Here is a 26,737-nt window from a genome sequence, read left to right as displayed (position 1 = left end):
ACAACAATAAAAGTATTTTTGAATCTTGAAATGACCTGTTCTGTGGAAGGATGAAAGAAATAGCATATTCCAATGACTCGTGCATGTGCTGCAGTGTTTTGTCCAGTCAAGCATTCATGGGCAGAGAAAGGAAAAGTTTGAAGAACTTAAAGAAGATGTGATGAACCTGAGTGAGCAACAGTATGGCAGAAATGTGGTAAAGAAACTCCTACACTATGGTAACAAGGAGGTTTTTGCGGGTGTGATACAGGCATTTAAAGGAGCGGTTCTTCAGCTGCTCCGTAACTCCAGCTGACATGGCTGCCTTTGCTTAGAGGCTATGCCCACTAGGAAAGTCAGGAACACAGTGCGTTTTTTTTTCCTCCCAGGTTTGTTACTTTTTGGGGGGTTTCTGTTACTTTATTTCGGTTAATTCGGTACAAAAAATGAAGTGTAGATGTCAAAGGTTTTTTCTTTTTCTTTTTTCTTCATCCCAAAAGTGGGGGGGATATCCCCCACCCCCAATGGAACTGAGTATGTTCAAACCCCCCCTCCGGCGTTCCTGGTATTTGGCATGGTTCACTGACCGAAAAATCATTAATCAAACCATGAAGACGTACATGGTGAAGTTTGCAACAGGTGAGTTTGGCCACCTGGTTCTTGTGGCCATATTTGACTGTGTTGATGATCGGAGATGTGCTCTCTGGATGATCAATAATAAATAAGAAGGTTCTATTGTACCTGCTGAGCCGCAGAGATCCTGCACATGGTTCTATACCTGACATTATTACATTTTGGCAGTCATGACACTCACTGTTGCTTGAATATCAATGTGACAATGCTGCGACCATGGCAATGGACAAGGCCTATGGCTGCTAGTATCTGTATTACAAGAGGTGAACACAGCAATGCCATCCATTAAACCTTAGCTTCATTACATCAGCAAAGTAGTAAAAATCCTGCCAGATAAATTCAATACAGAGACACATACAGAAAACTCAACTCACACACACAAACATGCGCGTGTGCGCGCACACACACACACACACACACACACACACACACACACACACACACACACACACACACACACACACACACACACACACACACACACACACACACAATGTGAGATCTCTCAGGTCCTCTGACAAAGGCCTTCTGGAAATACCTGCGACCAAACTTAAAACTAAGGGTGACCGGGCCTTTGCATTGGTTGCTCCTACACTGTGGAACGGAACGCTCTACCCTTGGTGATAAAAAATGCTGAGTCAGTTGACGGTTTCAAGAACTTGTTAGAAACCTGTTTCGTAAGCATTTATGAACTTTTTACCTGACCCACTTCAGGTCAATGTTTTTGCTTTACTTCTTGTTGTGCTATTGCTCTTATGTGCCTTGTTTTAGCTAGTTTTTACTTGATTGTTTATATTGTTGTCCATTGTACAGCACTGTTTCGAAAGGTGCTTTATAAATCAAATTTACTTTAATACTTAACTTGTCTCGTGTGAGAATGTAAATGGTTCAGCGTCTTGCTATCCACACACACACACACACACACACACACACACACACACACACACACACACACACACACACACACACACACACACACACACACACACACACACACACACACACACACACACACACACACACACACACACACACACACAACCCTTGTTTTAGAAATGCCTACAGAGAAACTTAAAGGACCATACCACCATCAGTATATATCCTTGTGTAGGCCTATTTACAGCTTCTGCTATATCATACATCACAACCTCCTGTACATAAACATACACGATTATTTGTTTTTGCTTCCTCAGTTCATCAAAGACCAAACAAACTAATGGTATGCTTTGTAAAATGGTGTTCAGTAATGTCAAGTATAGCTAGAATCACAGTCACACACATAATATGATTTTACCTGAGATCATCAAGATGCTGCAGCAAGGAGATGGGACACAATAAAAAGGACATGGCATCTTGACTTAAGGAGCTTTTGGAAGTCGTGTCCACGCTGTTGCCTGAGTATCTCTGTGACAATGACAGAGGCCTCTAGGTCTCCGTAATAGCAGACGCCAGACGTGAACGATGTACTGACGTCAATGAAACCACTGATCATGACATCAGCAACAGCAAGGAAGTAAAAATCCTGCTGGATATACTCAACTCATATGCACATGCACATGCACATGCACATGCACATGCACATGCACATGCACATGCACATGCACATGCACATGCACATGCACATGCACATGCACGCGCGTGCACACACACACACACACACACACACACACACACACACACACACACACACACACACACACACAGTCACAGTCACACAGTCACACACTGACACTACATTGTGCTTTTAGTTGTCTCATGTGTAACAACATAAACAAAATGCATTGTGAGCTTGCAGATCTGCTATTTTCGAAAAATGTTGACACATCTCCTCTTCTGGGGGTCCATCATGGCACAAAATATTTTCAAATGCGGGTCTGAGCCTCTGAGGCCAAATAGGGTCCAATATGCTACATGAAAATGGTCGCAGGTAACCTTGCTGTTGTCAGAGGTGAGACAGTTAACTTTTTGTAAGATTTTGTAACTTGATGAAAAGAGAAAGCAAAAATGGTAACCTTAATACCCAACCAACGGTTTCCTGCAGTGTTTCCCAAACTTTTTAGCTCAAGACCCAAAAGAGAAATCTGATGTTTGCCCGGGACCCAAACTAGTGAAAATAGCAGATCTACAAGCTCACAACACATCGCTTTGTGCCGCATTGCGAGCTTGCAGATTTGCTATTTTCAGTACTTCTTAAACATTTGTTTTCTAATTTAGAGCATTTCTTTGATTATTTGTTTTATTTTATTCATGAAATCATTTTTGAAAATCTTTTAAAAATAATAATAATTAATCACGAAAATGGATCCTTGACCCATAAATAGGTCCCGACCACAGACTGTGGTCCCGACTCACTGTTTGGGCTATATACTAACCAATCACAGAGCAGCTGTCTGTCGGGTTCATCCTCACGGACTATGGGATGTCTACCGAGCCGGCAGCGTGGCGGGGAGGGACTATGCAAATGAGCTGATCTGAAGGAGATGCTTCCCCGCTCCTGTGAACTGGGGCACACAGAGAGCACTTGCTCAGAGAGAGAGAGAGAGAAAGAAATAGAGAGAGACTCAGCCTCGTGGAAGCTGCTACACTAGTAAACAAAACAGCTCACTCGCTTCATTCGACCAAAACATTGCAACATGGCTTCCAAGTGTCCCAAGTGTGAGAAGACGGTGTATTTCGGTAAGTGATGGTTGTCCACTTTCACTAGACTAGAGCACTGAAATGACTGATCTGATTCTGTTTGAGTAGCAAGACGTCACTTGTTGTGGACAATGAATGACATGAATGTCTAGGATATTTTAGATATTTGCCTTTATTGTTTAAAATATTAACTTGTTATTTGTTGTTATTAACGGCATCTAGGATTGTGCTGCAAGTTTGTGGTGGTTTTCACAGAATGAATGACTCTTCTCGTTGCATACCTTGTCTGACTGTCTCTGTGTCATAATAATAACATCCTAATATTTAATGCATCAAGCTAAATGATCCGTCTATGTGACAAATGGTGGGGTGAATGTGTAACCAATCCCATGCCACATTCACTTTAAGAGAATGTACAGAAATATCGTTTGCAGCATTCCTTGGATTATTTATTATTTTCAGTGGTGGAAAAAGTACTCACATTTTGTACTTAAGTAAAAGTATCATTACTGCAATATAGAAATACTCTGTTACAAGTAAAAGTCTGGAATTGAACATTTTACTTGAGTAAAAGTACAAAAGTATTGGTTATCAAAATGTACTTGAAGTAGTACCAAAAGTATAAAGTACTCATTATGCAGAATGAATGTCCCATTTCAAGTTTTAAAATGTAGCTATACTTTTTTTTAAAAATAGCAGATCTACAAGCTCACAATGCTTAGCATTGTGAGCTTGTAGATCGGCAATTTAAATGGCCGAAAATATATATAGAGCTAAAGTGGATATTGAAAATTTACAAAGTAACTAGTAACTAAAGTTTTCAAATAATTGTAGTGGAATAAAAAGTACAATATTTGCCTCTGAGATGTAGTGGAGTAGAAGTAAAAGTACAGAAATTTGGAAATACTCCAGTAAAGTTAAAAAAAAGAAATAAAAAAAATCTACTTGAGTAAATGTCCTCAGTTACTTTACACCACTGATTATTTTAGAACAAGAGTGAATGAACCCAAAACCTTTCAATGTCAATGATTCACAGAGACAGCCTCTCTGGATAGTTGAGCTGGCTCAATGTAAACATAGATATATAAGGGGCTAAATTCCCCAACCCCAAAAGGCTTCTTAGATTTGTTTCTTTATTTAGTGGGGGTGGGAGGGGTGGGGTATATGCCATAGTTAATTTGTTGTTTTTGGCATATTCACAAGTATGACAGTTGGCACTGGGAGTTGCTGGGTAGTGGCTACCCTTGCCAAGAGTGCAATTATACCATATGCTGAATGTGCCCACTCATAGATGAGCATGGTAACGGTGTTATGCTCTTATCTGTGTCAGTGGGAATACAACTTCCCACTCGTCATGTTTATGGTAATAAAGGTCTAATGCGGCGCCGCAAAAACACATTAATTGAATAGTGTGAGACAGAGATCATAGTAGATCAATTCTGTAGCATGTTCAGTTAAAGTAATTAGAAATCTCTTCTTTCATCCTAATTTTCTCAAGTGTGTTCATATGCTCTTCTTTAAAAAAAAACATTTTCTTGAGTAGTATGTATTTATTTCATTTAAGGAAATGGTAACCCCGTTGAACCCTGACCAATCAGCTATGTTTATGTTTATGCCCTGAACGCGTAATCAAAAACAATTAATTATTTCCAGCAACGGTCATCCATCCGTACAGTTCATGGCACAGCGAGCTGTCATGGGGTCAAAATCAATTATGAGAGAGTGGATGGGAAGCTTTATTACATAACAGGCAACGACAGAGAGTGCACATCACAGATGCTGCTCATCCAGTGGGTCCCACTAGTCACTGTGGTGGAAGAAGTACTACATTTCTTTATTTAAGTAAAAGTATCAATACTGCAATGTAGATATACTCAGTTACAAGTAGAAGTCCCGTATTCAAAATGTACTTGAGTAAAATTACTAAAGTATCGGCATCAAAATATACTTAAAGTACTAAAAGTTAAAGTGCTCTTTGTGCAGAATGTCCCATTTCAGAGGTACAAAATGTATATAATAATTGAAAATAGCCGATCTACAAGCTCACAATGCATCAGCTTGTAGATCTGCTATTTTCAAATGGCTGAAATATATATAGGGCTGAAGTAGCCTCGTTCCAATCCTTAGAGAAAAGGGGCTGAACTGGTTGTGTTTTTTTTTTATTATAACTAAAATCTACAAAGTAAAGTAAAGTCGTTTTCAAATAATTGTAGTGGAGTAAAAGTACAATATTTGCCTTTGCGATGTAATGGAGTAAAAGTACTGAAAATCGGAAATACTCCAGTAAAGTAAAAATACCTCAAAATTGTACTTAAGTACAGTACTTGAGTATGTGTACTTAGTTACTTTACACCACTGCAAGTCACTGGGCTATAATAATGTTCAGGGAAAGTAGGATTTATCCGCAGTAGTTGGAGGTGGTCTACCTACTCTTGCATTGAGAAATGTAGTCCCTGTTTGACAAGTAGCCCTGCCTGGAGTTCATAAGCATAATATCTCCCTTGTCGCGGCAGATTCTCTTTTGCCTAAGCGGTAGATGTTTAGTCCAGGTTTTAGGGCTGTTACGATGACAAATTTAAGTTGACGATTAATTATCCCTCAAATAATTGCGATTAACGATTTAATTGTGTTTCTGCCGTTGAAAATTAATGGATAAAAATGTCATTTCTGTTTGGCTTTTAGCTATACTTAAAAATAAATAAATAATAGGGGAAATAGCAGATCTATAAGCTCAAAACGCGTCGCGGCGCGTTTTGAGCTTATAGATCCACTATTTTTGACATTTTCTGAAAATATATGACATTGTTTAACATGGAATTGATTATGACGATTATGCAAAAATAATTGCGATTATATAGAATAATTGCGATTAGACGATTATGTGATAATTGTGACAGGCCTAGGTTTTACAGTTGCAATTACCTCTCTCCGTCGGGAGAGGACATAAAACATACAGATTATAGCCTTAATTCACAGCAATGAACCAGCAAGTGAGTCATAACTCCTCTGCTTTTTTTTTCTCCCTCCTTTCTTTTATATAACATAATACGATCTTTCATTGGAAGTTATTTTTACAGGGGCTGGTTAGGGTGTAAAATGTGTTGGGGCGGAACATGCCCTGGGCTGAGTCGACACTTGAGCAGCAGGGTTGATGCTGGCTGGCCCAGCGTAGAATTATCCTTATAGACGTCAGAGAGTATAGGGAGGATGAGAGTGACAGAGACACGGGGAAGAGAGTTAAAAAGGCTGTGTTATTAAGGTTTCAGTCATCGCAAACGGAGGGTGTGGCTACGATGAGGCATGGGTGGGGTCGGGGAGGGAGTCATTTGGACGTTTGGACATTTCTGCTGCCCACAGCTTAGAACATCATCAACATGATGTCACTGAGGAATTCCAGAATGCTACTGTGGAAGCAGCTCACCAGCTCCCAGCTCCACACAAATCTCCTACGCTACGTCTCACTTTTCCTTTCCTGAGACCAGAGGAAGAGAGAGGGAGACGGAGGCAAGTGAGGCTTGTCCTGTGAGGCGTTGATGTTCCGTCTGTGGATTTGGAATGGTGGAAGTCGGGATTCAAGGATTGATGTTGTAAAATTATCTTTTGATCTAGAACTAAGACGTGTGTTTCTGATTGGCTTAATTGTCTTATTCCTCCGCTGTATACAGGAATAAAATTGTCCCTTTCCTTGTTGAGAAAATTTAAAAAAGCACTCATGCACTCATGCTGTGCTATATAGAGCGGCGAAAGGCCCGCCCCACAGAATACGCACCTGGCCCGACCAGCTGGCATTGGCCAATACTGGAATTAAAGGGTGAGGCGTTTTACTCCACCCCGCAGCTTACTACAAAAGCGTCATTTCAAACGGCAGCGGTGAGCCACCGTCTAGGATGGAAATTGTTTTAGGTTTTAAGGAACTGTTTTATTATTTTCCGTTAGTCGCTTTTATTTGGCAGCTGCTGGCAGATGACTTACTTTCATGGCCACTAAAAGGCAAAATGTTGACTGTGGGATCAAACTGCCGTTCCTCCCTCACAGCTGCTCTCGCAGCTTTTCAATCACGCATGACCAACGTCAAGGAATGTTTTCACCCGCAAAATCCTCACAGATTTATTTTCTGCAAAAGAAACCACCCCCCTAAAAAACCAAAAAAAGAAACCCAGGCTTTAGCACTGGCATTAAAAGAATGCTAAACAACATCTCTAGGGTTTTTGGAGGAATTGCTTTTTCAGTATTGAGGGTTGAACTTCAGTTCCCCAGAGTGCACATTGTGGCTACACATCATGTCCTTCCCACTTCTCTGCAGATATCGGAAATGCACTGGGAACTATCGACTGACACGTGACTACTAGGTCACAGACCCAGATAACTGATGGCATGTGAGAGAGCACACACGCGTAAGAGTATAGCAGCAGCCCATCACATTCACAGCATGGCTCAACCAAACAAAACCTGAATTTGGGTTGAAAAGTGGCCCAATATAGCACTGTCTGGCTCTCACGCATGGCAAAACAAAGCAGTGGCTCTTTGTGCAATGAGCAAACAAGGAATTAATGGGATGGGGGAAGGAATGGCTTCCTGTTGATAGTCTTTTACTCTCTCAGTGACTTTCAATGCCTCTCACTTCTCACTCTCTCTCAATAGGTTTCTCTCTGTCACTTTCTCTGCACCCCCCCACTCCTCTTCTTCAATCTGTTGGTCTTGCCTCAGGCCCAGAATTCCTCTTATGAGTTTAAGTACAGGGAAGAGAACAGGGCAGTGGTGGTGGTGGTGATGGGGGGGGGGGGGGGGGTGCCTTTATGGTTTTGCAGAGACTCTCAAAGTTCTTCATGCATTATAATGAGAAACGACATCTCTATTCACACAAGGCACCCTCTGTCTCCGCGCGCTCATTTGCCCTTTCAGAGGACGGGCAGAATACCTTGGTCCTCTCAACCATTCCCTGACGGTGCGGAGGAGCGCTCCATTTCCCACACACTCTTTTCATCCTCCTCCCTCTGTCCCAAACGTCCACACAATATCGTTTTCTTCCTAGTCTGGATACTGCTTTCCATTTGGCTGCCCCTCGGGCATCCTGAATGCGCCTTGTCTGTTATGTAACGTCACTTCTTGAGTCGGTGCCTCCTCCTCTGTGCCGTTGCATAACCTGCCACTGTGAGACCAGTGAATGAGGGTCCTTTTTTCCACCCCTCTGCCTTTTTTTTGAGACACGAATGATCCGCTAATGGGGATGGCATTAAACCAGGTGCTGAAAGACAGGCTGCACAGGTGAAGCGCGGTGATCCACCTTGCAGCAGTGCAACCTCTTATGTAACTGCCGTGGGATAGAGGAACTGATTTGGCTTCCAACCGTCTGATCACATTAAAGTCATACACGAACCCGAACCGTGAAGCATTTGAAAATTGGCCATGCCTACAAAGGAATTATTCTAGTGTAGCATATTCTTAGACATGGTGACTGCAGACATGGTCAACTTTATTAATTTAAAAGACCAAAGTGACTTCTTTCAAAACAGTTGCCCTACTGTCTGTTCTGTTCTGACTCAGTCACAAGATCATGGTGCAAAAGTGACTATTTTAGATAACATCAAATTCATCCAATGACCATATAACCTAGATTTATAACTGTGTTTGCACCGCATGTCACTTTCATTGGCCCACTCCCCAGAATGCATGCCTAGTACTCTGTAGGCCGGTCATGCAGGACAGACCTATTTGTACCCCCCTTAGCCAGGGACACAATGTCCTGGCCAGTTTAGAGATGAGATGCTGTGTTGGGGAGAAAAGGCCTGGGGGCTGAGGGAGGGTGAACAACAAGCCATCAAGGCAGGACTGTGAAACGGTGCTTTGCCCCGCAGCTCTTCTGACCAACACAGACAGGATGTGAGTTAACTACAGCTCATTTACGTCAGCCAGCAGGATTCACGAGGTCAGCCTCTTTATTCACAGAGAGAGAGAGAATTAGGGAGGGAGAGAGACTGGAGAGGAAACCTCGCCTTGACTGAGGCGACAGACGACCTCCAGTGCCAAGTTTTGCTCCAGGGTTGCATCAGCCACGGAGAACCAACTCATAAGTCTTGATATTTAAAATTGTAGTCTGTTCCTTTTCATCATGGGATTTGTCATAATAAATAGTACTCTTGGCTTATTAAAATAAGATGATTCTGCATTAGCACAGATCATCAAGGTACCACTTGTAGGTGAGCTTTTTTAAAGTGAGCTTTTTGGAGACCTGAAGAACAAGATTAAGACAAGAGACCTAAAATTCTAATTTTAGACTGTTAAGTGAAGTGGGATCCAGACACATATGTTCCAGACCAGAAGCCCTATTATCAGTCCCTCATCTGACGAAGCCACCATTAGAACTAAGGAACTCTTACTGAACACAAAGTCAAAGTCTCATCAAATTCATCTTAATGTTCAGCTATTGCTGTCAGCTTAGCTATCACTTCCATTCAAGTCAAACAGAGAATTTACTTAAGAATCAGCTTAATTGTGAGTGTTGTTGAATCATCCGCACACAAAGTTTGACTCTAATCCGTCCAGCAGTTTGCAAGATTAAGACACAGACAGACACGCACACGCACACACACATGCACACACGGCTAGCCTCTTGTAGAGCCACGCTGAAAAACATTATTGATCATCCAAGTGTGCAGCACAATAGCAAAGCTACCTTTAGCCGTGTGATGTCATGGAATGTGGCGGATGTATACACTGCCCCCCACTGGTTAACATTGCATGCCAGAGTAAACCTTGGAGACTTGAATAGCCATTGTCTTTAACCCAAAGTAACAATGTCACATGTTCTTGAGGGTGTTCGAATTCCACAAGGCTGAATGGAGGGAGGATGCATTGAAGGAAACACAGGCTGCATGTTTTTTCCTTCCTGTCACTACAGAACACATATTTATCGCCACTTTATATATTGCACTCGAACCTGACAAACACTTTAATGCACTAGGTATATTTGACGTTTGCTTCCAATATTTCATATTTTACAAAATACTATGCCTCCACCAATATGCCGTAATCAACATCCATCTGTAAACTGAGATTTTAATCTGATTGTTATTTCTTTCCTGTCACTAGTGTGGCTTGTGTGCTAATTGTTAGCCAATGCTTAATTTAAAAAGAATATATATATATATTATTGTATATGATGCCAATTAATCCTAATTAATAACCCAATATATTCTATTTCCTGTTTTGTCACAAATATATTGATCCAGTATATTCAACATACATTTTCTCCCTATTATGTTTTGGCTGTCTGAGTGTACAGTACCTCTGCAGTGTTTTTGTACCGTCCATGTGTGGCCCCTGTTCAGACTTTGGAGCCTTCAGGAGGAGTCAGGTGTGTTAGATGGGACATCATGCAAGCCTAGTTATCACATTATTGTGAAAAAACAAGAAGTTCCTGCGTGGACTCAGCTGGCGTTGATAGAGGACTAGATGGAGGGGGAGAGAATGAGGATGGGGGTTGGAACAGGAAGAGAGAGTGTATTGCAGTATGAAGCACTCGTGTCCATGCAGATGGGTCCATGTAACTTAGGCTAGAACACATTTTATTCCAGTCCACTGACAAAGCAACACTAAGAATTACGTAATGAACAAGTAGGCTCTATCTATTTAACACTCTATAATGTCCACCCTTCCATCTTTGGCAAAGCCCTGTAATAGATAATGCCTTTTCAATATCGACCCACGTAATGATGTAGATTATTTAGCTGCGAATAAATACAATATCAGATTTGTCGCTCGTGATAATGCAAGAGGGCTGGTATTCCCTCCCATAAGTTGAGTAGTGTGTGTCACATTTCTGTAGCCATTTAATACAGTCATCCTGACATCCAGAAACATTAGCCCATTCAGTGCTTCCTAGATTGATTCAACCCCCGTCGATAACCGGGCCACTGTGAGTAATGGTTACAGAGATGAGCTGGCGTAGCGTAGCGTGCCATGCAGCACATTGTCCTCATTGTTGAATGGCATGCATTGGATTTCCCTACACTTCATCGTCTAATCGAATTATGGAGCGATAAGAGAGCACTCATTCAGTATGAGGTCTCTCAGAGCCTCGGCCCCTGGCGACCATTGCCCACAGAAGTGCATGCTGGGAAGTTCAGCTGTGTAAATGTTTTTCCAGGGCTCGGTGGTTATTCATCTGTCACGATCAGTGATCAGTGAGTATTTGCAAACAATTTGTAGCGTTTGTTTTAATTAGCTTTGGAGTAGCACAGAGGTTGGGTTTTCTGTAAGATGAAGAAGTGAGTGCCAGAATGTGTAAAGGATCACAGGAAAGTAGCTGTTAGTCAATGTCCTGTGATTTTCCAATTTATCCCAATCCCACCCATCTGGTTCTCAAGCAAGTTAAAACAAATTCTTAGAATTAAGCAGCTTCAGTGGCCTACTTCTCAACCTAGTTCAGATCTTCTACTGTTCATGCTTTATACAAGTTGGGTGAGAACCTCCCCCCCCCCCCCTCATACCTCCCACCTTGGGGAAAAATCACGTCCACTGTGATCTATGGTATTCGGGTACAGAAGCCCCTGTATCTGATGATAATTAAGAGACTGTAATTAAGGTGTTTGGAGAAATGGGCCATTAACTAACCCCCCTTAGACCCTCTTGTTAAATTACAAGTTCCGCTGGCTAATACACTCATCCAATTACAGTGTTTTTACAGCATCAGCCCTGAGTCCTGTTCTGATACTGTAGCTGAAAGGTTCATATGCTATACTATAGTATAGGCTAATGTTGAGGTTCATCATTTTGCACCGAAAACATAGTGGTGTCAAAGATATTAAAGCCTGCAATAGGTTAAATATGTCAACAGGTCACTTACAGTAACTTACTTTTCATTAAAATAAAAGAATGTGCCATGCATGTATCACATTGAAAAATAAGGTGTTGTCAAGCAGTGGATATTTCACCTTGCAGTGAACTCTCGAGTTCTCCCTGGCAAAAAGAACAACATCTCTTCCCAACATGCACTCTTCATAATTGCCGTCATTCTGAACAGGATACCTCCCCTCTAAGTATCAGTGCATCATGTAATACTGTAGAACAAACAAAACGTCTGATCTGATTATGGCCTTGATTGATATTTTTCTGATGCTGTGCTATCATTACAGGCAGAGTGGGAACACTTACGTCGTGCAATATCTCATGGCTAATCTCATATAGGCCCTGGCCGATTTTCAAAGGACCCATATCTATTTGATGTTCATCTGTTGAATTTGCGCTCTGTAAAGGTTGATTCCATCAAACGCCTTATGACTCCAATTTTCCGAGGAACAGAAGGTTAGCTGCTGTCAATGTTTCTCTCCGTGGGAGAATGTAGCAGGATTTTTTGTGACGTAAGGCCAGAGCTAACTCTGGCCTCAGTTGATGCTAAATGCAGGTATTATTGAATATTGTCCAACAGCCTAGACTCTAGAGCTGAAAGGTTTATCGAAAAATAATCAAAATCGCAATGCGATATCCAAATCGCAGAGGCTGCAATTAATTGCATAGCCAAGAGGGTGGTCTAAACGTATTCTAGTGTATGGGCATAAAAGGGACAAGGACTGACAGATACAGAGATCTGCTATATCAGTCGGCTCAGCAGTGCGACGTAGGTGTGAGGACCGTGTAGCGGCCCGAACTGTAGATGTGAGGGCCGCGTAGTGGCCCGAACCTCTAGTGGGCTAAATTTAGCTAATGGGCTGAACATGAAATAACACTGGTATGGTCCTTTTATGTTGACAGACAGTATCTAATGTTGTTGTAGTTATACTGTAAACAGTAAATACATTTGAAAATGTAATTGTTCTGAAAAATCACAGTTCGTCATTTTTCCCAAATCATTCAGCCGTCCTGAGCCATCATCAATAACAAGTAGAATGCAGCTGCCACAGCTGTGATCTAATTGTTTCTAGTGCCAGGATTTTCTACAACCATCATCTCACCCGATAATGGAAAATCTAGCCTACTGATTAGGGCTATATCTGGCTTTTGGCTGTTACTGTAACTATGTCAAGGTTGAGACTCAACCGTGTCTGAATATCACAACAATTAATGTAACTTGGGACTACATAGGCTGTTTATTAAGCATGCCATTATCATATATTTCCTCCCTCACTGTGTGAGTAGTACTGTATATTGTTGATAAATAACACTTTTGACTCATCTCAACTTGCATCAAATTGCAGGTCATTCAGGTCATGCAGGTCAAATCAGGTCATTTCTATTGACACTGTGGGGTTAAATCGGGTTACTGAACACACTGTGAGAATTGATAAGCTACAGTACCTCGGTGATAAAACCATATTGACAACACAGAGGAGAAAGCCACAGATGGAAGAGCTTAGCTCAGGAGCTTTCAAACATGGCTAAGCAGATTACAGCTGTGCAGGTATCATATTGTCGCTGATGGGTGGAAACCTTATATGTCCAAAATTGTTACTTTTCTGGGAAAATGGGAAAAACTAATGTCATTATTTTGTCACAAGTAGTGGTTAATACTTTCGTCGTCCCTTTTTTGGGCATGTTGTTATAAGTGAAATGTTTCAAAATGTTTCAACATTTTTTTTAAGAATTTAAAAAAAAACACACACACTATTTTTGCTACTTGTGCGTGACACGGTCATACCACAAAGTATAACATAGGGCTTAAGTGGTTAAAGGATGACTAATCGCATTAAGCATGAAAAAAAAACATGAAAAGATGAAATATGGAGATTTCCGCGTGACAGCGACAGTATGGTTATTGGTCTGACCTCTGACTGCTAATGCGGCTGCTTTCATTTCGTTGCTGTCGGGCATAAACCTCTTATCTCCATATTTTTACTTTTTGTGTTTTTCGTAAATAACCGCCCTACTTGATCACACTACAGCGTCACGCAAAAGCATCGAAAGTAGCAGATCTACAAACTCGAAAGGCGGCGCAAAGCGACGCGTTTTGAGCTTGTCGATCTGCTACTTTTGCCATTTTTGAATTTGAATCCTGAAAAGTCTGTTTTGGATATATGAGGTTTCCACCAGACAGAGACGATTTATATATATATATATTTTTTTATTAGATTTTATATTTAATATTGAGCAGCACCATCATCATCATCATCATCATCTGTCAGTGATGTTCAAGAGGACGGCAGTGCTTATTGTTATCAAAGGGATAACACACTGCACTCAATTCAGATTTAACATGTAAGGCAGGCGGCTAAAGCTGATGCTTTTAGCTAGATTAAAGCTGCACTATGTAACTTTCCTCTTCTACCCCGGATTTTAACCCGATTTCCTGAGCAAGTGCAGAATTAGTTTTATCATTGAACTAATAGAGCCTGCCTGCTTGCTCAGGGGATAAATTGAATCTTGACCTTCAGGTCAAAATCTGTGTCAGATCCTGTCTTAGTGAGACATGACCTTTGACACTAATACTCTAATACTCTACCATACAGATTGGACAAAATCCTAAAATCACACAATTAAAGTCTTCTTCAGTTGCAGAAATTGTTTAATTTTGAGGTTTTGAGCAGTGTCATTAATACTTTAATACTAATTTGGAAGTGGATTTGGAGGTGTTTATTAATGCAAAGGCTTCAATTATGAACGGTTTCTGGAAGGACCTAAATCTAGCAAAATGTACTGGACTGAGAATTGGGTTAAATTAATTTAATGATTCAGATCTTGTAGGCTAATTCTACTGTGGAGATAAACAGGAAGCAGGCTTAACACTCTTGCCGCCTTGCATCAACACATAGTCGTATCGGTGCCTATATACAGTGGGTAAACACAGGCAGATTCCAAGGCAAATGCACTGAGTCGGCTAAGAAGGGAAATCCTGAATCAGACTGTGTTGATGTTGATGGTAGAGAAAAGTAATTGGCCTCAGCAGTGTTGACGGTGTTAAAAGTGAATATTCAGAGAATCTCCCCCGCGGACAGATAATTTGTTGACACAAGTGTGCATTTACCCTCACCTTGTTGCCATAACCAAGCAGGAGAAATGGTGGTCGTCTACGTCTTTCATTATTAGTCGGGGCATGCTGTAGTTTGATTTGTGTCCTGTCCACATACGTATATCCTAGTTTAAGGACTTTGGGAATGTTAAATTATTCTTATATAATAAACTGTAATACAGCTTTGCGTTTCAAAATGACAGTTACACAGTGCTGTCTATAATACACGTTTTATAATACAGTACATTAAACATACGAAGAATTATGAAGAATTAAAGGAAACCGTAGAATAAGCAAGAGAAAATGAATTAGATATAATGGTGAACAAAGTAAATGGATTGCTATAAAAAGGCTTTCTTGTACATAGCGTACTAAGTAGAGCTTTAAAAGATGCTACCACTTTGGCTAGCCTGAACTCCTCTCATAGGGTGTTATGGATGACTTTGTTTCACTGTTCAAAAATAACCAGGCTTTTCTGGAAGCAGTCCATCTCAAAAAGTGATGTGTGATCTGTCTCCATTGGCCAAAATCACACACGGAATGAGGTTCTGATTCACAGCAGATCATTCAAGGTGCATGCTCTGTGCCTTTTACACTTGGCATGAGTTTGTTGTTATACCTGTTATGTCTCCAGTGATTTACTGTCACGGTTTGTTTTTAAAAGTGTGTGAAGTCACAGGAGACTTTATATGTGTGTTGGTTTCAGTGTCTTCCTGTAGGCTTTGCAGTTTTGTTTTGTTAGTACAGTATTTTTAAATTAGAAGATCATTACTGTACATGAGCTCACTGGAGAAGTACATTACACACACAGGGGCTGTGGTCATGTAATTCTCTGCCCACGACAGAGAAGACAAGCCCCAATATATTATTAGGGTGCAGAACCCATTTGTCTTCTACACACTGAGGAGTTGGCGCCAAACTTGTCAGATTTACCACTACACCAGCTAAAGGAGTAAGTCAGAGATCACCATATGTGGAGGATGTGCGAGCAAGGTTTGATGGGGTTACAATGTAACGCACAAGTGGCAAGTATTATTCAAGAAATTGTGACTGGAATACTAGCAGTTGTGGGGGTGGGGTTAAAGAGCTGGGCACACACACACACACACACACACACACACACACACATTATAACTAACACCTCCCCATAATACAGACAGACACCCTTCTAACAACATCGCCCCGCTCTTACAATAACAACTGCCCTTTAAAATCAGGGAACTGTTAAACAGCTCACTTTATCACCTCCATGTGCTTGGGTGCGCGCGCACACAGACACACACACACACACACATGGAGCCCATTTCTCTAGTCCTATTCATGTGCTTCCTTTTCAACACTCAGGAGGTGTCCTGTGGTTTGTGGTTATCCTCCAGTGTAAGGGGAAATAAATCACGAACACACGCAATGATATTGTGCGAACACACACACACACACACACACACACACACACACACACACACACACACACACACACACACACACACACACACACACACACACACACACACACACACACACACTATGTGTGTTTGTGGGTAGATGTATAGCATTCATGAACAGTACTCTAAACACTGTCTAGAGGTGCCTTGAGGTTTGTGGCTATCTTCTGATTTAAGAGGAAGTCAATCACACTCCATCCAGTACACACATACACATACACATACACATACACATACACACACACACACACACACACACACACACACTTCCTTAAACACTGTCGAGAAGTTCCTGGTGGGTTTGCGGCTGTCCATCCAATTTAACTGGAAATCAATGATTTGGCATATGACTTATGATGGTCTTCTTATTCAACAGTAAAAGAGTCCCCGAGGAGGATTCATTTAATATCTTCTTCAGGGTTCTGCTCTGTGCTAGTCAGCATTCCTGTGTTCTTTTGTGTCTTGCTGGGAGGTCGCGCCTCTTCGCTACTGGAGCTCTTCTCTTGTTGCCTTGTTGTTGGCCGTTTGTCTCATTTGACAGTGAAAACTGACAGTGAGACTGATGGGTCGAGTAAACACAGACCCCCGTAGGGAGTATACGGCTTATCTGAAACAATGGTCCTTGTATGGGGGATTGGGGGCTGAATGGTGGGGAATACTGTAGGTGTGTGTGCGCGCGTGTGCATGTTTGTGTCCATCTGTGTGTTGCGTCACGTTTAGAAGAGTGCACAGCTGCACGCAAAGTGTTTTGCGCTTAGTCCGATTGTGTGTGCATGTCCGTGTCTTGTGTGCATATGTGTGTGTTGTTGGGGGGGTCAGACAGAGGGAGGCGTAGGAAACAGACCCCGGTGTCCGGCTGTTTGTGCCGTGATGTGATAAGGAACGTGTTTCCTCTACTGTTGAGAAGGGGCCCCGCACGACTCCACGGGGCCCCATTGTGTGGAAGCTTGAGTGAGATTTATAATTGGAAAGTGTATAATTAGGGCCCGTCTCTCGCCAGTCTAGGGGAAGCAGTCCTTCTATCTGCCTGGTAGACTTGAGGGGGTGGAAAAATAGGGGCGGGCTGTTGTGTGTGTGTGTGTGTGTGTGTGTGTATGGGGTGTTAACACAAAGAGATCTGGGTTAGCTGTAGTCAACCCCCACCGTTCCAGCTGGACGAGGGCTCATGCCCACCGTCTGTCTATCCCTGAGATGACATCACCGGGGCATCCTGTGTGGTACACAAGCAGACTCAGTTTACCCCCTCTCCCCCCACAGTTAACCCATTAAGACCTGAGGCCGATTAAAAATGTTTTCTAAATCCTAACAGTTTTTTTTTTTTTTATCTGAAAAATATATTTTCACGATTTTTCAAAAATAGCAGATCTACAAGCTCATAGCGCGGCACTCGGTGCCGCGCTATGAGCTTGTATATCTGCTATTTTTGAATAGCCAAAAAAATCTAAAGTGACACAGATGCGTTCCCGGTCTTAATGGGTTAAATCAGTCTTTGGTGTGACAGCATCGTTTTTTCCCTTATTTTTTTTCGTTCCCAGGATTCAATGGTGCAGTGGCACCGAGCTAACAGACTCATCATTATTCTGTATAGTGAAGCAATGAGGAACGTAATTCCCCTCCTTTTTGGGATGTTGAACGGGGCATTATAAGCCGCACAAAGCTCGATACAATGGGTGAATAAATAAAGACCGTTGTTGATGGTAACTCGTATAAATGCTCCTTTTCTTTGACTGTTTTCACTCACAATATTTTCTCATCCTCCCCCTCCCCCTTCTCTCTTTCATGTACAGCTGAGAAGGTGTCATCACTGGGCAAAGACTGGCACAAGATGTGCCTGAAGTGCGACCGCTGCAACAAGCTTCTGACTACAGGGGGCCATGCTGAGGTGAGTGGGAAGCCCCCTAGCATAAGAGACCTTCCTAAAAGGGGATAAAACCCTATACTGTAGTTTGTTTTCCGGTTCAGGTTAAAAATCTAGGTGGAAAAAGTACTCACATTAGTAAAAGTATCAATACTGCAATGTAGAAATACTCTGTTACAAGTAAAAGTCCGGAATTCAAAATTTACTTGAGTAAAAGTACAAAAGTATTGGCGTCAAAATGTACTTAAAGTACCAAAAGTAGAAAGTACTCATTATGCAGAATGTCCCATTTCACAAGTTTTCAAATGTATAAAAATCCACACATAAGCACATTATAATGCGCTTATAAGGAATACACACAAGTGAGAGACACAGGGCAACACAGGTTAAAGCAGGGTTTAAATAACAGTGAGTGTGATTAGCATAATGGAGCGAAGGCGTGATAGTCTGCTCTGACTGGTTGGAATGAAGTGGGCGTGATGAGTGGGCGTGATGACAGGAGATTGACAGTTAAGCGGGGCAAAAACACATGTGGAATCAGAAACGATACAAAAAAACAACATGCAATCAATCACTCACACCTACCGACACGTGCACGCACGCACGCACGCACGCGCACACACACACACACACACACACACACACACACACACACACACACACACACACACACACACACACACACACACACACACACACACACACACACACACACACACGCACACAGTCGGCAGTCCTTTACGAAGTCCCTATTTTGGGGCGAACCTTTTCAAACATTGAGAAGCTCACTATTGCCATTATTACATGACGCCGTTGTGCGATGAAATATAAAATAGGCCCATTTATTTATAATTGAACCTTCCCCCCCCCCTACCTTACTGTAAGCCTGTAACATCCCTCGGATGGGACTTAAACTTCCCTGGCCCTGCAGGATCACTTGGTGTCTGTTCTCTTGTCCTCTGTTATGTAATTACAGCTGTAGCACCCCTCAGCATATTTTCCCCAAACTGTGAGCCGTAGCAAAGTGCTGTTCCCTGTACGTCTAGCTTTGACCCAGCCACTTACTTATCATCCTTATCCCCCTTTCCCTGTCATGACCTAGCTACCAATTCCATGTCCCTCTCTCTGGACATGACTGAATATGCTGACCCCTAGAGCCTCTGCTCTGATTACGTCAGTGTCGGAGGCAGAACTCTTCCCCCGGTTCACACAGGAAGGATATGATCTCGGTCTATAGTACACAAAAGCAATTTCCCTGCAGACCCCAGAGGATGCTGTCCTGATGTTTAATCTCTATATGATTACTGTAACTTGTAGCCTACAGTATCATGTCCCTCGCTTTATTATTTCTCTCGCTCTCTCATCTCTCTTCGCCTCCATCCTCTCTCCATGCATTCAAATCCCGCCTGAGGCGGCACTGCCACGATGACAGGAGCCTGGCTTTAGCCGGGAAACTTTGTGCCCCTTTCATTGTCAAGGGGCACATGGTTGGGGGGGGGGAGGGGGGGCAGGTTCAGGGGCCTTGGGAGACATAATTGCATAAAATGCAGGAATGTAAAAGGGATTTTTGGGTCACGGGAGGGTATGTTTGATGTTATCCCCGGGCCTGTGTACAGAAGGTTAGGCGACCTCAGAGCTCTCTTTTAAAAGGGGAGTCTTGAGGGGAGATGAAGCCTGCCGTGGCCCCTCATCCGTGGGCCAAACAGAGGACGGCAGCTCCCGGAGGCTTGATGGCAGATGGCCAAGCTTCCAGGGAGAAGGTCACAAGTCTCCACTGTCCACAGCTTACAAGATCATGACTTCACTAATCCACCCCAATGTGGGCTGTTAAACAGGGCCTGCCCTGGACCCAGAAAATTCAGGCAGTATTGGGGTTAAAGATGGATGAACGGATAGATGCACAGATGAACAATCTGTTGCTCTCTAATGCTTAAATGTATGCTCCGTCGTACAACGGTGTCGTCTGCTGAAAATAACAGACCTACAAGCTCACAACACAAAGCGGTGTGAACTAGTAGGTTGGCTATTTTCGGCGAGCGACACCATCGTACGATGAAGTATAAATTGGGCTTAAAATTACTTAATCTGGTCACAAATCTTTGGTCTGAACTAGGATTTAGGATATATTGATATATTTCATTGCATTTAGAATTCCCCTCGTAATCTAAGTTGTCACAGTGGCCAAAAACGTCCCCAACTCAAATTACACACACACAGTCCGCAGTCCTTAAGTAACGATGATCCCTAACAAAAGTAATTAACTATTGTGAATATATCTAGCATGCTATTACCATTGTAGCGATAACTAGCCCTAGATGGATGGCAGGGCGAGAGGACATTCTCAGATGTCAGGATGTAGGATGTGAAAGGCTGGGAAGTGAGGGGGCTGTGGTCAGTCGGGGGGGGGGGGGGGGGGGGTGGTTAATCCATCTTTAGGGTCCCCCTGCCACTGGCATAAAATAGATCCAGAGGCAGGGGCGACTGCACAAGGCTGTGCAAAGTACCAGACCCAGACTGGTTCACTGGACAATGGGGGCCTGTGTGTGTCAGTTGGATTGGTTCTGAGAAAGTCATCAGTGGCTATAGTCACGGACCAGGCACAACGTTAGCAGCCAAATCTGTGCGGAACTCATAAATGTCACACAGGATGTCTAACTGTCTTGTCTGTCTGTGTTTTTGTGTATGTGCAGTTGTGTGCACATGTGTGTTTTTATGTATGCGCGTGTGTGTGTCTTTAACAGTAGCACATCCTGTTGTGGCTAATGCATTATTGAGGGAACAGGCCTTTCTGTTTCTTGCCGTGTTCCAAGGGAAGAGAAGAGCTTGTGGGGCTCATTGTAAAGCTGGCACGTGGTGGAGCAGCAAGTGTGTGTTTGTGTGTGCGTGCCATGCACGTGTGTGCGTGCCTTGTTTCACACCAGGTTTTTATTTTAATTTGTTCCTCTCGCCACTTGGGGCACTGGCGCTGTGCCCGTGGCATCGCTACCATCCGCTTGGTTCTTCTCAACTACGGGCATTGGGATCTGGACCAATGACTAACCAGGCCTGTTCTGCCCTCGCTGACCCGATGACTGCATGCCCTTACGTGACCGCCAGTTTCCCAGCATGCACCTGCCGGAGCAGCAGGCCATCCGTGTCTTAGACCAGACTGAAAACACAGGCACAGGGACGTGCACGCACACACTCACATTCCTTTCGGGGATATGTGTGTGTGTGTCTGTGTGCACACGGTTGCAACGTCAATAAATTCTTCTGTTTCCTGGATACCGTTGATGTCATTATTATGTGTTGAGGGAACTTGTGACAATGTCACCAGACAAGGTTGAGGTGGAAATCACAGAGGAACGTAGAATTCCCCTTTTTAAGTCACGCTCTGTCTTTCCTCCCTACTGTACTTTACTGTACACCAAAATAGAAATTAAATCCACAGGATAACAGAACACAAGGCGTTGATGTGACATGATAATGTAACATCCATGTGTTTTGTCTGTCTACAGGCAGGTTATTACCAGGAAATTACACAGCTGTGGTAAATAACCATGTGATTTTTGTAAATATTTAATATTTACCTTCTGTCTTGTTGTTTTTCTAACATCCCACAGCATGGTGGAAGGCCTTACTGCCACAAACCATGCTATGCTGCCCTCTTTGGACCAAAAGGTATAGTACATAATTTCATTTCACTCTTCACTGTCACACATACTGTATAGGTCACTCACGTACAGTATCACTGGCTCACGCAGCCACACCACTTACGTGAGAAAATGAGAAATTGATTTGCTATCCTTGGACAGACAATTTTGCGAAGAGAAGCAAACAGTAAATGAAATAGTTCAGTGTGTTGTAATCAATACACCCCAACGTAATACTTAACATAAATAACACCGTTTTATTTCCCTCTCTCGTTGCACTTACAGGTGTGAATATTGGAGGGGCGGGCTCCTATGTTTATGATGCACCTGTCAACAACAACAACCCTACTGCTGTGGACTCGGCACCCAAGGCTGAGGAGAAGAGAGTCTTTGTGCCCAAGGCACCAGCAAAAGGTACATGGCATTTTGTGTACTCTATGTATGTATGTATGTATGTTTAAATACAGTAAAAACCTCATTATACCCTTATTTGAACTCTGAGAGTCTACAAATACGGAAGTGAAATCGCTTTTGGTTGTGTGTTGTTTAGACTGGTACCTCAATGTGTGATTGGGATAGATCAGACGCTGTGTTTATGATTTGTGACAATTGCTGCCAAGGACCCTCCCGCAAGCTTTGGAAGCCAGTCGTGGCCAATTGGAATGGAATACCATAAATCTTGATCACATAACTCTAATCTGCTATCACACTTCCCAGATTTGTACACTCTCAGAGTTGCAAATGGATCAATCTGGGAACCCATCGTCAAAAAAAACCTGTCTTGAGAGATTGATAAATGAACACTGAGAGTTTTACTGTGTATAAAAGTCAAAAGTATACATGTGCATTCAGTTGTGTTGCGTGTGTGTGTGTGCGTGCGCATGCGTGTGTGCGTGCGTGATACATGTGTGCATGGTAGTATTCAAGTTTGTGTGAACACAGTCTTTTCTGTTGCTGACTCTGATAAAGACCTCGATACAGGAATACTCTGGGGACATCGAAAGGGGCCAGTTGATCGATGGCCAGGGGACACACATCCTCTGTCAGCATGTGCTATTTAAAGGAGAAACTAGCCATTTAGTCCTATGTTCTATGTTGTTTTCCTGTTTATTGATGCTATCCATGTGCAGTTTACATAAAGTATAATAGCAATTTCCAAAAGTCATCTGTAATCTTTGTCCTCTGGCACCACCTACAGTTGCTAGTGCAGTATCACATGTCTGCCACGTGCATTAGCACTAAGTGGGATGAAAGCAAAGTGAAATGTTGGAGTAAAGGCACTGAATAAGATTACTGTATCTACCTTGGCAACCAACATCGCACTTATTATAAATGTTGGATTATTTAATTGTTTTTCCAGTTGGCTGGATATCTTAAATCTAAATTCCAGTAGTTACAAGTATTATACAACCTACTAGCACTATACCATGGAGGAAATGAACAGAATCACAGTCTTGTAAGATTTTAAGGAAGCCAGGCTTAAGACGTTAACAAAACTGTAATGTGTTTGCAATGTGTTTGCAGCTGGCAGCATCACCACTTTCTCTGGTGAAGCCAACCTGTGTCCCAGATGCAGCAAGAAAGTATACTTTGGTAAGTAATCCCAGACACCGCCTACACACAGAGTGATAAAACGGGTTGGAAACGAAAAGAATTGGTTGCCATGGTGTCTGAGATGCTTTTCTCTCTGTGTGTGTGTGTGTGTGTGTGTGTGTGTGTGTGTGTGTGTGTGTGTGTGTGTGTGTGTGTGTGTGTGCAGCTGAGAAGGTGACATCACTGGGCAAGGACTGGCATCGTCCCTGTCTGCGCTGTGAAAGGTGCAGCAAGACCCTGTCTGCTGGCAGCCATGCAGAGGTAAGGGGGAGGGAGTGAGAGAGAGAGGAAGACAGACAGACAGACAGACAAATAATGAAGGAAAAAATACAGAATTTAAGGGAACAAAGGATGGAAAGGTAAATGAACTGGTCAAGTAGAATGATACAGAAAAGGGCAAGTAAAAAACAAACAACAGCCCAAACTGATTTATAGGAAGAAAAAACAACAGAGTACGTAGGGAAGGGAAGAGAGGACATACACGGTGGGGAACAGGAATATGAGACTGTTCTTACTGTGTTCATGCTTTGTCTTGTTTTCTTACAGCATGACGGCCAGCCGTACTGCCACAAGCCATGCTACGCCACTCTGTTCGGGCCCAAAGGTAACCGCTAGGGGGTGCTATCAACCCACCAAAAATCAGCTTCACTTGACACAGATTGTTGTTACATTCAAGCACTGGATCCATGCTGCACATGTTGTACACAGGAAGTATTACAATGAAGAGAGATTGCAAAATGTATTTGTCAGCATCGAAACAGTCCTGTGAGAATCCTGTCGCAGTCAGGAAGTCTTTCACAACATTTTAACGTGTGCTCAAAACTGATGCATTCTCATTACCCCGTATCTCAACCCGTGATACCCACTGTGCCTGTGTGGTCTTGTGCTCTTCCAGGGGTGAACACTGGCGGCGTGGGCAGCTACATCTATGACAAGGAGCCCAGTGCCGTGACCCAGCCCTGAGCCTCCTGTCCCCAGCCTCATCCCTCCTCTGCTCCGCAACACTCTCTACCATCCACCACAGTATTATTTGTAGCCCCTCTCTCTCCCCCAATGTATATACTGACCTGAAAACACAACCCTGTTGCTCACCTAGATCTTCTCCTCTGCCTCTGCTGTTCTCCTCAACTCTGACCCCCTCCCCCTTACGCCTAATTTGTACTTGGTTGTGCGTCAACAATAGCAGATTTTCCAAGCTCAAAAACGTGTCCCGCTGTGACGCGTTGTGAGCTTGTAGATCGGCCATTTTCGGTGCGCGACACCGGCGTGCAACTGAGTATAAATCAGGTTTTATTCACGATACATGCTTCCCAGGTCTAGACTCCCCACCTGGGGTAGTGATTCATTCATTAGTGTTTTACTGCATGTACTGTACTACTGGCCTCTCTGTGTGATGACTGCTTTCCCCTGCTTCACTTTAATGATTCATGTTATTCACCCCCACCACCCACAACCACACATATTACATTTCACCTTGAGAGCTGCAAGAAGATAGGAATGCTCTATAATATTCAATTTTAGCACCCTTGTAACATCGCGATTGAAAGCATGTGTGGCAAGTGGGGGGGGGGTTTGATATGATGCAAAGTGAAAAACCATCTACTTAACTGACCGAAAGTGATTCTCAGGTGTGGAGTGGTGCATTATGGGTGGTGAATGATGCAGTGCATTTACGTTCATGTGCTGATAGCCGGAGGAATGTCACCTCAGAGGTGGCTGAAGCACACACAAGTGTTCCTCAGGAGCATGTTGCCAATACATTTGAAAAGGATTTTCTTCCATTTTCTTTTCTTTTCTTTCCTCTTTTTTGTTTTGTTTGAAGACTGCACTATCTACCGTCTGGCCGCATGACAACATTCCAGATCAAATGGGTTTGGAAGAAGAAGACAGAAAAACAAAGTGGGGCTCAGTTACAAAGATGTTCAGATTATTGTCTAAAGATGGCACAGCTGATGCTTTAGGCCAGCGTATTTCTTAGGGGTTCTGTTACAAATTGAACAGGCAGAAGGCACACTTTAAAAAGGATTTAATCATTGTCATGTTTCTGGGTCTAGTTTGGGACGGCATGCGTGTGTGTTACTTTTCAGCACAGTGTCATGTTAATGTCAGCCAACGTGTCAATGTGTTTTTAACTTATGTTTTGAAAAGCCACTCATGCCGGCCTTGTCTCAAGCTATAGACACACATGCACATGTTTTAAGTGACATGTTCTTTTTAAGAGTGAAGGGCTGTGGGTGAAAATATGGGAGGGTAAGGGGGCTGTGGAAAATAGGTTCTAACTCGTGCCAGGGGACAGGGTGGTATTTATTGATTTCTTAATCCAAGTCCTTTTAAAATTGCATTAGGCTTTTTACTACTTCCCCTATGGGACACATTATAAAGGAGGGGACACTAGACAACATAAACTGTATAATTCAGTCTGAAATGTTTTGGTTATTTTCTAGTAAATAACCCTGCTGTTATTTTTTCCTTGTGATATTATGATGACGACATGCTATTTGAAAGTATTGTATCTTTGATTTGCCATTAGCGGATTTCTAACCTGTAGAAACAAATGAGCAAGACACTACAGACAAGTCATTCATGTAAGAATGTGCATTCTAGTATTATTGCGACTGTTACTGTGTTTATTTTTTTGTCTATTCTATGTAGCGGAGCTCTGAACCTTGCAGGGCCAAAAATGACACGCTGCACTTAAGCACCCGCTGAATTTGTCTTATTTAACCTGGATAAATATGTTGTTCCCCCTGTTGTTGTTTTTTTCTGGACTTGCAATAAACACTACATGTTCTGTGGTATTTGTGAGTTTGCTTTCATTTGCTATTCAAATGTTAGTTTTGGCTGTATGTGAAAATTTGCATTTGAAAGTCAACCTTGAGTGAGAAACAATTGTTAAATTTGTTGACTTCTGTACATTGGGCTCCTTTGGTCTTCAGCCATGGCCCTGTATTCACACCCTGACTGACATATATTTAATAAGAGCGACTCATGTATTGCCTCATTACCTGAGGAATCAGCTTCT

At 42.6% G+C, this 26,737-nt stretch overlaps 1 protein-coding gene across 1 annotated transcript; it reads left to right on the top strand.

Moving 5' to 3' along the window:
- The first annotated feature begins 3,138 nt into the window (after positions 1–3,138).
- On the top strand, positions 3,139–26,513 carry crip2 (cysteine-rich protein 2). Its single transcript, XM_080413750.1, has 8 exons — positions 3,139–3,288; positions 18,420–18,514; positions 22,093–22,150; positions 22,408–22,536; positions 23,647–23,715; positions 23,882–23,976; positions 24,262–24,319; positions 24,611–26,513. The coding sequence occupies exons 1-8, from the start codon at positions 3,246–3,248 to the stop codon at positions 24,676–24,678; spliced, it is 615 nt and encodes a 204-aa protein (XP_080269876.1). The 5' UTR covers positions 3,139–3,245; the 3' UTR covers positions 24,679–26,513.
- The last annotated feature ends 224 nt before the right edge of the window (positions 26,514–26,737 follow it).

This window comes from Gymnoscopelus braueri (assembly GCF_963280865.1).
Source record: "Gymnoscopelus braueri genome assembly, chromosome: 19".
NCBI classification, from domain to species: Eukaryota; Metazoa; Chordata; class Actinopteri; order Myctophiformes; family Myctophidae; genus Gymnoscopelus; species Gymnoscopelus braueri.
The sequence above is the reverse complement of the archived record's forward strand: the minus strand, read 5'-3'. Positions and strand labels throughout refer to the sequence as shown.

What these genes read in the sequence shown, in the direction of transcription:
- crip2 (XM_080413750.1), top strand. Translation starts at nt 3,246, where the DNA reads ATGGCTTCCAAGTGTCCCAAGTGTGAGAAGACGGTGTATTTCG. An exon ending in GCCCAAGGCACCAGCAAAAG is followed by an intron (nt 22,537 to 23,646) that starts GTACATGGCATT and finishes ATGTGTTTGCAG; the next exon opens with CTGGCAGCATCACCACTTTC. An exon ending in CTGCTGGCAGCCATGCAGAG is followed by an intron (nt 23,977 to 24,261) that starts GTAAGGGGGAGG and finishes GTTTTCTTACAG; the next exon opens with CATGACGGCCAGCCGTACTG.